The following is a 13,025-nucleotide window of genomic DNA, read 5'->3' as shown; positions in this document are numbered from 1 at the left end:
CTCATTTTTTCCACGAAATCAATAAGTAAGTAGCGTTGAAATTGATTTCTGGAAATGCGCGGGAATACTATAGTTTTAATTATATGTTTCCTAAAATACAACGCGATGGTGGAGAAAGCTATGAGTCGGCATTGAAGACTATTGTTGAAAAGGTTCTGGACGAATCGGGTCTTAAAGGGATCACCAGTCAACAACAGAATTATCGGTGCGATCAAAACTCAAATTTACAATTTACAAGCAAAAGTTAAAGCAGCACGGTTAAAAGGCGGTGGCAGGTTGGCAAAGAAAATTTTAGACTCGTGGAAAAATGGAAAGACCTATCGGTTCAAAATATATTACAACGAGTTAGATGTTGGAAAACTTAAAGAGGAAAATGGAGAATTAAGGAAAACAAAAAGAAAACTTGAAGAATCATTAGTCCAAGAAAAGGTTAAAAAACTACACGTTGAAGAAAAACTCACGGACGCCTTAAAAAGAACAGAAAAACAAAGGAACTATTATAAGAAACAATTCAGAGCAATAGCGCTAAAAGTTGCCAGAAAACAAAACAAAGTGAGAGGTCCAGAAAAAAATAAAACTTTTAATGAATACTCCCCACAGCAAAGGACAAGAATAAGATCTAGTTTGAAAGAACAATGCAAGACAACACTATCCTTTCTTGGCCTTTATAATTTTATGGCTACGAAAGTTGAAGTTTTTAATCCTGATACGGGAATGTTTGAGACTTTTGAGCTAGCTAACGAACAAGATATAGATTTTACTAACGCCCCAACAAAAGAATTGACTAGTGATGACATCAATGAACTGAATACCTGGTTATATATCAAAGACAAATTCAATCTTTCCAATGAAGCATGGAATGAACTTGCTCAAAAATCCAAGGAAATTCCATGTCAATATAAAATGGTAAAGAGGATGCAAGCATTGAATAGTCAATGGGAAGTGAGGCCAACGCCTGGTGATGCTGAAGGTATTCAGATTGAATTTGCTAAGAGTTTAGAAGAGCAAATAAAAAGGCTACAGAAACAGGGAGAACTGCTGGAAGGAAATACCATACAGGTCAAAATCAGTGGTGATGGGACTAATGTTGGAAGGACTTTAAAACTTGAAAACATTACTTATACGATTTTAAACGAAAAAGATATTGCTATGGGAGAGAAAGGTAATTATATACTAGCAGTCATAAAAATACAAGAAGATTATGATAACTTAAGAATATCCCTTTCTGATCTTACGAATGAAATGTCTAAATTAAAAGAAATTACTGTCAATAATATAACATATAACATAGAATATTTTCTGGGTGGGGATTGGAAATTTTTAGCTTTAGTTTGTGGGTTGGGAAAGGCAAACCAAGATCATGCATGCATATGGTGCAAGTGCCCAAGAATGGAAAGGCATGATACTACTAAAACATGGTCAATTAGTGATTCAAAGCAAGGAGCAAGATCCCTTGATGAAATATCTAATCATGCCAAGTCTAAAAAATTTAATTGTAAAGCTGTTCCTCTCTTCCCTTTTATTCCTATTGATCATGTAATTATTGATAACTTACATTTATTCTTAAGAATATCAGATAATTTAATTGAGCTACTGATTAGAGAACTCAGAAGGCAGGATGCAGTTGACAAGCTAAAAAAATTCCAAATGGATTTCAAAGGGATAAGTACAAGCACATGACAGGCTATGAAACCTTTCTAAACAACATTGGAATATCATTTTCATGGAAAATCAAAAAAGATACTAAAAAATTAGAATATAGAGATCTAACTGGCCCTGAAAAACTTATTTTATTTCAGCATATTAATTTTTCTACACTTCTTCCATTTTATGACAAATGTAATGATCTTGAAAAACTCTGGATTGATTTCATAGAAATCATAGGGGACCTCAAACTTACATTTTCATCTGAGGAGAGCATTATCAATTTGAAATGCAAAATCAGAAATTTCTTCTCCTTATTTCTCTCTTTATATCAGGCAAAAGATGTGACACCCTATATGCATGCGCTGTATGCCCATGTTCCCGAGTTCTTATCACCGTACAAGAATCTCGCATATTTTACACAACAAGGGATGGAAAAATTTAATGACACTGCTTCAAAAAATTATTTTAGATCTACCAATCATAGAGGTATTTCTGCTCTGAAACAACTCTTTTTAAAGAAAAACAGAATTCACTTCCTTGAAGCAGAAGGCTGTGAGAGAGTTAAAGCCACATATCAATGTAAAAACTGCTCAAAAAGCTGCCATAATATTAAGACTTGCACTGAGAAATGTGCAAACTGTGGCTTTCAAACTTGTTGTGCACATCTTGAGAGAGTAAATAATGTATGGACAAAAAAATGCCTAATTGCACAATAAAGTTTTTAATAGGTTATTCACTGGGTATAGGGTATTCACTGTGATGATCAACATTCTAACACAACAGTTAATGTGCTAGATATTTAAACATACCTTGTATCAAAAATGATGTTCTGAATCTTCATTAATATAAATCAAAACATCAATGTAGAGCTATATTGCAATCAAAACAACAGTAAAAAATATTGCTTCTTCAGACTATTATATTACTTCTAAAAAAATATGTATATATTAAGTATAATCTTATACCAAAATTATTAATTATTGGCAAAGAAATGTATTTTTACTTACTCCATTGTTGTTAATTCTTATCTATAATTATGTAATTATGTTTCATCAAATATTTTTTCTCAAGTCATTTCTAGTATTATGAACTAAATGTACTGTAATTGTAACGATTTCCATCACCACGAACAAATGTAAATACAATAAAATTTCTTTCTTCAATCTCAGACTTCACATGTTGATCTCCAATTAACTTATATTCTAGGATTAGATTTTGAAAGCCAGTAGCGAACTGTTCCTTTAATTACAAAGGCAAAGTCTCCATTACCATTAAAAATGCGCTCATCCCACTTTTTACCAAGGAAATTGTCAATGAGTCTGTTGGATGGTAGCCTGTAAATAGTCTTTTGTCTTTCTTTAATACCTCTTACTACTGTGGCAAGTCCTCCTTCAAACAAATCTGGCTCAACCCTAAGCTCTATGCGTACAGCTGGATCATCCCTTCGACCAGAAAACAATTTTCTCTTGATTTCCCGATATAATTGTTCATGGAATATTTCTTGTCTATCTCCAATTGAATCTGCGGAAGGTATATTCAGCTTTTCATGACGAACAGAGGGAAAGCTTGCTCCATCTCCAAAAGATTTCCACTCGTCATACTTTGTACTATACCCAACATAGTGGATTTTTATTCGCTTCTTTGACTTATCTACCTCAGTTACTACCACGTCATAAAGATTATTGTCTTTCTTTGACGATTTTCTTTGCTTTGAAGCAAAATCCGAGGAAAATTCCTGCATATACCTCGCTGGAAATTTTGACCCACGTTTTACACGAGTCGTATCCGCCATTTTGAAAATCCATATATGGGATTGATTCGCATGCGCAGTACATTAAAATGTGTCCGCGTAGGCCTAGGCGCTAAAAAGAGCAAATGTTCATAAATGTATGGAATAAGTTTGATATGGGGTACGTGCCGCCAAACAGGGTATGGTTTTCAGCGATTCTACTCTGGAACAGGAGGGTATATGAAATGACGCTCTCTCCTCTCTGGAACAGAGTATCCATTTTCGCAATACCGGAATAGGTTATGATTTTCAGCGATCTTGCTCTGGAACAGGGTATGAATTTCAGCGATTTTACTCTGGAACAGGGTCAGACTGAGCTCAGTAGGCTCAGCGGCACATCCCTACCCTAAACGGGCAAGAGTACCCCCCCCCCCCCCCGGGGGGGTTTTCTCTTCGGGTTCTCCGGTTTTTCTCCTTCAACAAACCTAACAAAGCTAAATTTTAATTTCCATCTGTGATTTAGCCGTGTCGTGAGTTTGATCAGCCCAGAGGTTGTTTCAGGGTTCGATCTATGAGTAGTAGCCGTGGCCTGACTGTGATCAGCCCAGAAATTCACAGCTTCGGCCCAGAGGAAAGATACTACCCTTGATTCTCTCTGCTTCTGCAAATTTGACGAAGTGCTCCACGCAATATAGAGCAATTTCATTGTCGCACGTGTTTATTACAGTCACATAAATTTAGAAGGAATGACCAAATCAGAAAACGTAAGATTTTTGCGTAACGTAACATTAATTTTTTTAATTAATTATCTTCATTATTTATATATTTCATATTATTAATTCTAATAATATATATATAATATATCTAATTAATACATAAAAATAGATATTAGATATAGATTTTTTTAAATCTAAATTTATATTTTATATTTTATTATTTTATATATGTTTTTTGTTTTGTTTTTTTATTTTTCTACTCATTTTCTTGCGAGTTGTAGACCAAATATCTCATAGTTGTTTTGGCTAAGAACATCATGTCATTAACAACATTGCTTGGAAACATGGAAATTATTTTTTTGCACGCAGCGTTATGAAGAAGTATCTTCCTGCTCCCGCAACGTTGATTAGACAAATACCAAGAAAATGTTTTCGCTTCTTCGAACCGCTTATATCTCTTCAAAATGAACGCCGGTGATGACATTTTTTTCATATATCATAGGGATATTAAAGATGTGCATTCTTTTGTTGTTTTTTTTAAAAAAAAACTATGACCTTTATTTATGGCACCGAAACTCAATATTTTCTCGACCCAAGAGAACGGAAAAAAGCGATAGATTTGTGCTTTGTTTTTCCCTTTAAAAAAAGAGTGTTAGTTTTAATGACTCAAAAAAAGAAAAAGAAAAGTTTTTAAAACAAATCTTTAGTTACAAATTTGTTTGTAATTATATTTGTTACTGGAATTATTTCAGTTTTGATTCCGCCACTGATGATTCGACTCGTCGAAAAAATAAGAACTCGGGAAAAATAAATGAATTTTAATGGTTATATTTGTTGTACACAAGGAATTCAATCGTGTGAATTCAAGATGCAGGTAAAATCCACTATACAGTACATAAGACAAAAGCGCTAGAAACGATATTGTGCTGTATTTTTGCTTATTCCCATTCTCTTGTATAATATAGCACACTTTCTTGGCCTAAACTACAAAAAAAAAAAAAATCAATCAAGGGAATTTTTTCCTCATTTTAGTTTTGTCTTATGCTTTTTTCTCTAATGGGCTCCCTGTGGTTTGAGAGTGGCACCTTTGTCTGCTTTCTCAAAGAGCTCATGAAAAAAACAGAGAAGACAATTCATCTACAGGAAAGTAAAAAAAAAAACACAGAAATAATTTTGCATTGACTAATGTTTATATAAACTATGCAAAAAATATATATAACTTCGAATTGAAATTAGAAGTTGGCTGAGTTAATGTAAGAATAATATTATCAGAAAGGTTTGAGAGTGGCACCTTTGTCAAGGAAGAGCTGACTGAAAGAGCAGAGAATAAAATTTATCTACAGAAAGAAATAACAGAAATATCAAATTTTGCATTGTACTAATGTTTATATAGAGTATGCAAAAAGCATACGAAACTTCGGAATTAGAAGTTAGTTGTGTGAATGTAAGGATAAGCCTAGAAAATAATTCTTACCATAAAAATATATTGACTTGAAGCTCACTTGATCATGAACACTCAGTAGTGGTTTGAAGGCACTTTTTTCAGTCTTTTACCTAAAATGTGAATTGAAATAATTACATGGACCACTGCTGAATACTATGAAGTCAACTTTGTGGTATTCAGTTCAAAACAAAACTTTTTTTCGCGACGAATATTCATCGTGCATTTACTTTTGATGTTTTGCTTTGTTGACCGATTGCTGACAAGCTATAAATACAGCGACTCATCCACAGGGAACCCAAGATTAACAATGAGCATAGACCCCTTTTTGCGACGTATTTCCGGTTCTAATCATTCTTCGCCTGCAGCAATAAGATATTATAATTTCTATTTCATAAAAGAAATAAATTAAATTTTGATTGCTGTGCTGTGCTGTGTGCATTAATAAAGCACTTGGGAATTGCCAGAACACTCAAAAAATGATGAGAATGTGTGGTTCTCGTGACGCTTCTCTCTTGTTCTGCCAACCCCCGTGTGCTTTATAGGACTTTTTAATAAATTCCACAATGCTTTATTTTCCACGTTTGATGTCAAAATTATTCTTCTATTATTCTATTCAATTTTTAAAAATTCAAAAAAATAAATTTGGCTTCAAACGCGAAAAATAAAGTATTGTGGGATGATTTAATAAAAGGGTCCATAACTGCACGCAACACGTATATGCATGTTTTCCATTTCTTCGTTGTAAATACGTCAGTGAATTAGAGCTGTAAATTAGATAAAAGATAACATTTAAATCTTTCATTTTAGAGGGTTCTTTGGATGTTCGCAGTGGAACAAAGTTAATGATAAACACTACCTCACTTACTGCCACTCTAGAGGGTAAAAGTATTGTTCTTGGTAATCGTACAGGCATAGCAGTCTTCGATGGTGTTGAATATCGAAACCATGTGGTAGAGCTGAAGTACATGGGAAATATTACTTTCCACAAGAATTCTGAAATAATCATTGAAGGCACGCAACCCTTATCCATCCAAAGTAGCTATGGTAACATCACCATAGCAACTAACTTATCAGTGACGTGTAAGGAAAAGCCTTATGCGGGTGATACATGTCTAGGAGGGTACATGCTCAACTACACAAAACCCAAAGATTGTAAAAACATTTTTAGAGGTAGGAATTTACGGATGACGGCAGGCGTTTTCAAATGGAATCTTAAAGCTATGGTATAACGTTTTCCCATTTCAGGCCATGTGTCATTCCTTAGAGTATCATTACTTATAACTTATCATTTCTTACTGTATAAGGGTTGTGTCAATATGAGAAGTGACATGAAAATATGGATGCAGATCAAATGAAGCCTCTTATTCTCAAGAAAATGACGAGTGGTCTGAAATGGAAAAACATAGTAAAGCTAAGATTTTTCTTTCCTTTAAATTAAATTCCTTAAAATCTTATCTTATCTTATCTTATCTTATCTTATCTTATCTTATCTTATCTTATCTTATCTTATCTTATCTTATCTTATCTTATCTTATCTTATCTTATCTTATCTTATCTTATCTTATCTTATCTTATCTTATCTATCTTATCTTATCTTATCTTATCTTATCTTATCTTATCTTATCTTATCTTATCTTATCTTATCTTATCTTATCTTATCTTATCTTATCTTATCTTATCTTATCTTATCTTATCTTATCTTATCTTATCTTATCTTATCTTATCTTATCTTATCTTATCTTATCTTATCTTATCTTATCTTATTTTATTTTATTTTATTTATTTATTTATTTTGTCGGGGTTTTTTTTTTCTTTCTTTTTTTTCTTTTTTTTTTTTTTTTTTTTTTTTTTTGTTTTTTGTTTTTTTGTTTTTGTGTGTGTGTGTGTGTGTGTGTGTGTGATTTTGTTTGTTATTATATTTGTTTTCTTAACAGGTCTCGGCCCGGGAGGAAACAAAAATTCATGGTGTACACAAGATAGTGTAATAAGATCTAAATGTAATGGCGGTGCTGGCCACGGTGGTTTCGGGCAAATTGATATTTCACACAAAGAGCATAACATAGGGCAATCATATGGAAAAACGGATTTCAAATATGTTATTGGTGGAAGCGCAGGTATGTCAAGTATTTAAGAAGCTGCCTACTATAGTAAAAGTCCATAAAACAAGTTTTTGAATCACGATTCTATGAACCCTAGTAAGATGATGATTATTTCAAATCTGGAAAGTAAAAAGAAGAGTTTCCCGAGGTCGAGTATCAACAACTTTTGAGAAAAAAAGAATCGATAAAAACTCCCCATGAGAAAAACTCACACGTCTGGTTATAATTATATTATCTTTATTTTTTCAGTAATACTAAATTATACATCTTTTACTTACGAATATAAGTGAAAAGATTTGGAAAATTGTTGAGAAATAAGGTGAAAATTAATTTGTATTCGATCGTCTTGTGCCTTAATTGACAATGTTCGCCTTGAAACGAGTGCAAAAAACTGTACACTTAACGATGAGTAAAACCTGGCTCTCATGTCATTTTTTTAACGTTGTTAGAAGTTTCTTTTTTATTTACCCTTTTGGAAAAATTTCAGGGTTTTGGGCTGTTAAAGATCAAAACATGTATTACTCTCCCTCGCAACCATTTTAGTCTCGCTCCAATCCCCAACGGTCCACTTCTCTCCCCTGAGAAGAGAAGTGAACCGTAGGGGAATGGAGCGAGACAAAAAAAAAACGAATGAATGAATGAATTGTTAAAAAAAGCCAATCAAAAAAGTTTGGTATGGCAATAGAAAAATAGGACAGAAACGCCTTAAATAATCATATATGAAACGAATTTCTTCCAGGTAACACTGATTCCAAAAAAACGTATTTATCTGGAGGCGGAGCCATAGAAATTAAGGCAGTAAAAGGAATTATCTTTATAGGTATGTTTTATCTTCTTACCTTCCCTCGTTGGTGTTTTTCGTAGTTCTCCATGCAGTGTTCCTTAGCTAGATTTCCTCAATATCTTCTCTTTCATAGATGCAATGATCGATGCAAGGGCTAGAGTTATGGGAAACACAACTTTACAAAAATTTAGCGGAAGCTCTGGGGGACTCATCCGACTCAAGGCCGTCAAGGTAAGTTGTACGAGTACGTATATCATATCAGTTACACTACGTTTTTGAGTGGTATACCTTGGGATAGCTCATAAACCCAGTTTATCAACTACCAAGAAATTAAAGTTACGAGTGGGATATTCCAAGGTGTGCGACGAGAAAGCATTGTAGAACTGTTTTAACCCACACCATTGAAAATATCTAGGCATTTAGTCAAAAACACCGCAATACCTAATGGAATGAAACGCTAGAATACCACCTAATATGCAACGATTTTCCTGTATTCTGATTGGCTGTATTTTCAATGATATAGGATAAATAAAAAATGCGCCGATTTCACAACAATGATTGTTTTGCTGGTGCTTGCATCCTGAAAGACAACCTGGCTAATCTCCAGTACATTATCATCCCATTATCAGGTGTTAATCAGTTGGGAATAAAGCCCTGTTATTTATCTTATTTAAGGTGGAAATGACAAGAAAGGCATCTCTAAACGTTGATGGTAGTAATGGGAGCAATTACACACTTCAAAAAGGTGGAGATGCAGGTAACGGTGGAGGAGGTGGAGGTGTTATCCAAGTCAATGCATCACAAGCGCAGTTGTATAACTTGTCACTCAAAGCAGGAAGTACATATGGGTGTCGTTTCCCTAGATCCTCATCTCCAGGATGCTTTGTATTCATGAAAGGTATGTTTTGGTATGTTTGATCTTTGAGAAGATTTGCTTTTGTTTCGTACTCGTAAATGAAAAGGTCGCAGACGTCAGCAAAAGGAACGAATGATGCACAATGCTTTTAGCATTCATAAAGGACTTGATTGTAATTTTGAAGTGATTTTCAAAGGTGGTTTATTACGATGCATTGACTTTTGATAAGGGCATAATTCATAGAGGATTTGATGGTGATTTTGATGTGAGATCACGAATCGTACGAATGGATAATTAGACGTACGGATGGTACGATCCGTACGGATCGTGCTAATGGTGTGAGACCCCAGGTATGGGATCATTGGAACAACTACAGGGTGACCATAACCATTTTACACAGAAGGTGACAGATGATATGCATATTTTATGAATATCAATGACAATTCGTATCCGTTCAACAGTATTGGACATGACTGATTTTCTTTTCTGTTTCCAATGGGGCTTTCCCGCTTAATTTCAAAGCAAAACTCGCAATGCACAGAAAACTATGCTCTAGGACAGGGCAAATTTAAGACCAAAAACAACAGCAATAAACCTTTTTATTTTTTTATATAGTAAAAAGATATGTCAGAAAATAATCTTAAAGAATTCAGGTGTTTAAGGGAAATCTCGTATATTTTTGCTTTCTAGAAAAAACAGTCTCTTTCGCCAGTTCCGATGGGCACAAATCAACGAAGTTTCAATAGTTTGGATAATTTACTCTAATGCTGAAAGTAATTTCAAAAGAAATACATATTACGTAAAATATTCGCCATTTATCATATGACCCGTATCTGCCCGGGCGCGCGCTCTTAGAAAAACCTTCGAGAAAATGACGTGAGCAGGGCCGTACGGCTTTGAGCGAGCAGGGCCGAACGAATCATATTCTTTGGATTTAGTGCGGAAAGAAAAAATTCATAGTTAAAATTGTCATGAATTTTCAACATTTTTACAACTACACACGCATATAACTGCGCCGAATTACAAGCAATTTCGCTTCTAGTATTAACTTTTCACACTACTTGCAAAAGGTTGGATGGATTTTTTTATCTAGATATGTTTTCTAGTCTCAACACCTATAGTTTAAAACAGTTTTCTGTTTTTCTTTGTTAAATCGATTCGAGTAATTCGAATTTATTAGAGGAGGCAGATTTTCGGCAAAAACGCGCGGAAAACTGAAAAATCCCTCCTTCTTGATGCCTTCTTGATAACCAATACGGTGACCCCCTTATCTTTTTTCATTATTTGAATACACTAACAATGAACTTCAAATGACAGAATTTTTAAAAAAATTCATAGAAGAATTTCGAAGATCCGGTACTACCTTATGTATGGTGCTTCGGTCGCCTATTAAATATTATATATTGCACTGGGAGCTCCGCTTTTAAGCAGTACATGCCTATATTTTATTTTATGCAGACCCATCAGAGATAAACAAAACCAAAGAATGTAAAGACTTCATACCGTTTTATGGATGGCCAGGTAAGCAAAAGCAACCACAATATATCTGCTTATCGGTCAGTCGCTTGGTCAGTCAGTAATCGGTCGGTCGGACAGTCCAACAGTCCGACAGTAGCTGGTTCGGTCATTCAGTCATGGTCCGCCTCTGTCAGTGAGTGACTCTGATCAGTTTCAGTTTCCTCAGTTGTCAGTTAGTTTCAGTGAACTGTTAGTAACAATCGTCCATTATTCCTGCCTAATGACTTTCAATTTTTTTAAATTTCATTAAGAAACTCTACCGTCGATAGACGAGCAGCTGGTCAGTGTACTTGAGCAGTTGGGCACTGTAAAGGTATCGTATGATCACGTAACCACACAGTCACGTTCATCCTTAATCCAAGCACATACATTTATCTCTTCATGCCAGTTCTATCATAACAACCCAAGTTTTCCCAGATTTTTGATTTCCGCAGTTAGAGCCGAGAATTTTTCCTCGGTATATTTTCAGTGATCAATATTAAAATTCTTCAAAACGCCTTCGTACGAGAAGCCCTGCTTAGCTTTAAGTTAACCAACTAAAAATTTATTTTCAAACCCTAGGCGGAATTTGAAGAAAACTTCAGCAACATCTCTGACATATTCGCTCTTCTGAAGCAGCTGGAAAACATTACGAGCCAGAACATTCTCACGGAACCTTATCTCTTAAAAGTCTTGAAAATATTTGAGCGTTTTAAGGATATTCTCAATATCACAACTCCTCGACTTCTTGAGAGGGCGAAGGTAAATACACTGTTCACTATGCTGAAAAATAGTTAAAGGTGCGGTAATACTGGCAGCAAAACCGTGGAACATTGTCACGCAAATTGGTTGTACTTTGAAACGTAAAACAAATGTTGCTCGTATTAGCTGTCTTGAGCCCCTATACATTTTTCATCATGATCAAGTAAATTCCCCTTCTAATCGCAACGTCACAACAAAGAAAAGTTGTTGCGCACGGGAAGATATATCTGTAATTTACCGGCCACGATTAGGAAAGGGAAAAACTGTGACCAAGTTCTTGAATGTACCGACCGTTTCAAGGCCGAGGGCACAGTTTTTCCATGTCCTACAGACTTTAGGAATGTAAATAACTTTTTTCCATGTAATTTTCCACTTGTTTTGCAATTTGCTTTGCTGTTTATTATTAACAATCCGTTATCCCATGCTTGCGCGCGAAAGACGTTAGCCCGTTATATTAGGATATAGGAACGCGGCCAGAGATAAAAAAAGATAAAAAATACCCTCCACTCACTCAGCCAATCAGAACTCTCGATTTTAAGAATACCGTACCGGCAAAAATAAATTACGTGAGTGCATGTTGATTGCAACCCGATATCTTCATATTGCGTGACAAGTCGCAGGAATTTGCTGCCCGTTGCATATGCCCATTTCTCATCCGAATTGTCTCGCAAAAACATTGCTGTAACTTGCAAAAAGCTTTTTTACAGGTCAATTACTTTTCCGCAACATGAATCATGCATGCAGCTTTTGCAAAGTGGAAATACTTTCTACTTTTTGAAACTTGTATAAACTTTCTGAGTGGGACAATATATTTGCAACGGGTCGGGCATGACGCGTTAGGCAAAGTTTCTTGCAACCTGTAAAAGTAGTTTGATGAGACAAGCTGAACATAAAAGTGTTGCGTGTAACAACAACTTGCCTTGTCTATTGTCGCTAAAATTTTATTCTATCTACAAACAGGAAGCCTTTGGTGCTCTTTTAAAAGTTGCAACATTTATTATATCCTCTCGTAACCAACAGAACTGGAAAACAACAAGAAAGGTAGTGAATTTTATTTTATAGAAAGTTTAATGGAATCCTTTTTTGACACATCCATCGTCGAAATATTATGCAATTAGCTTAACTTTTTTTTTTTTGCTGAAACCTTAATCGTATAATATTTTTCATGAAGCCACTGAAGAATTGCCACATATCACTAAGGCGAATTAAATTTTTTGTGAAGAAACAAATGATATCATGTTTTTTGAAGAATAAAAAATAATCAGATTTTAGAAGTTTAGAAAAAAAACAATTTCAGCTGAAAATATTAACTCGCATTCAATGCTTTAGTCAGCCGAGGAAATCTTATTTTCCCATTATTGACGAATGTCTTTGATATTCATTTAGCTACCGACCTTTGTAACAACATTGGAAGAGATGGGAGAGAGTATTGCTAACCACACGACTGAGCACCACTACAACACAAGCTTGATAGGTAGGCTTGATTAGCCA

The 13,025-nt window shown here is 34.7% G+C and overlaps 1 protein-coding gene across 3 annotated transcripts in view; it reads left to right on the top strand.

The window, feature by feature from the left end:
- LOC116300430 (uncharacterized) overlaps window positions 1-13,025 on the top strand; it is a 39,556-nt gene that overhangs the window by 14,997 nt on the left and 11,534 nt on the right. For all 3 annotated transcript variants that reach the window (XM_089033848.1, XM_089033849.1, XM_089033850.1), the window contains exons 4-13: window positions 6,344-6,706; window positions 7,471-7,650; window positions 8,375-8,455; window positions 8,553-8,650; window positions 9,095-9,317; window positions 10,734-10,796; window positions 11,045-11,106; window positions 11,355-11,534; window positions 12,495-12,575; window positions 12,921-13,008. In XM_089033848.1, coding sequence (XP_088889974.1) covers window positions 6,344-6,706; window positions 7,471-7,650; window positions 8,375-8,455; window positions 8,553-8,650; window positions 9,095-9,317; window positions 10,734-10,796; window positions 11,045-11,106; window positions 11,355-11,534; window positions 12,495-12,575; window positions 12,921-13,008 — 1,419 coding nt within the window. The remainder of the gene's footprint in view (window positions 1-6,343; window positions 6,707-7,470; window positions 7,651-8,374; window positions 8,456-8,552; window positions 8,651-9,094; window positions 9,318-10,733; window positions 10,797-11,044; window positions 11,107-11,354; window positions 11,535-12,494; window positions 12,576-12,920; window positions 13,009-13,025) is intronic.

This window comes from Actinia tenebrosa, unplaced genomic scaffold (assembly GCF_029948245.1).
Source record: "Actinia tenebrosa isolate PJP-AT-01 unplaced genomic scaffold, QUT_ActTen_1.0 PGA_scaffold2__45_contigs__length_23673736, whole genome shotgun sequence".
NCBI lineage: Eukaryota > Metazoa > Cnidaria > Anthozoa > Actiniaria > Actiniidae > Actinia > Actinia tenebrosa.
Note: the sequence above shows the minus strand (reverse complement) of the source record. Positions and strands in the feature narration are given on the sequence as shown.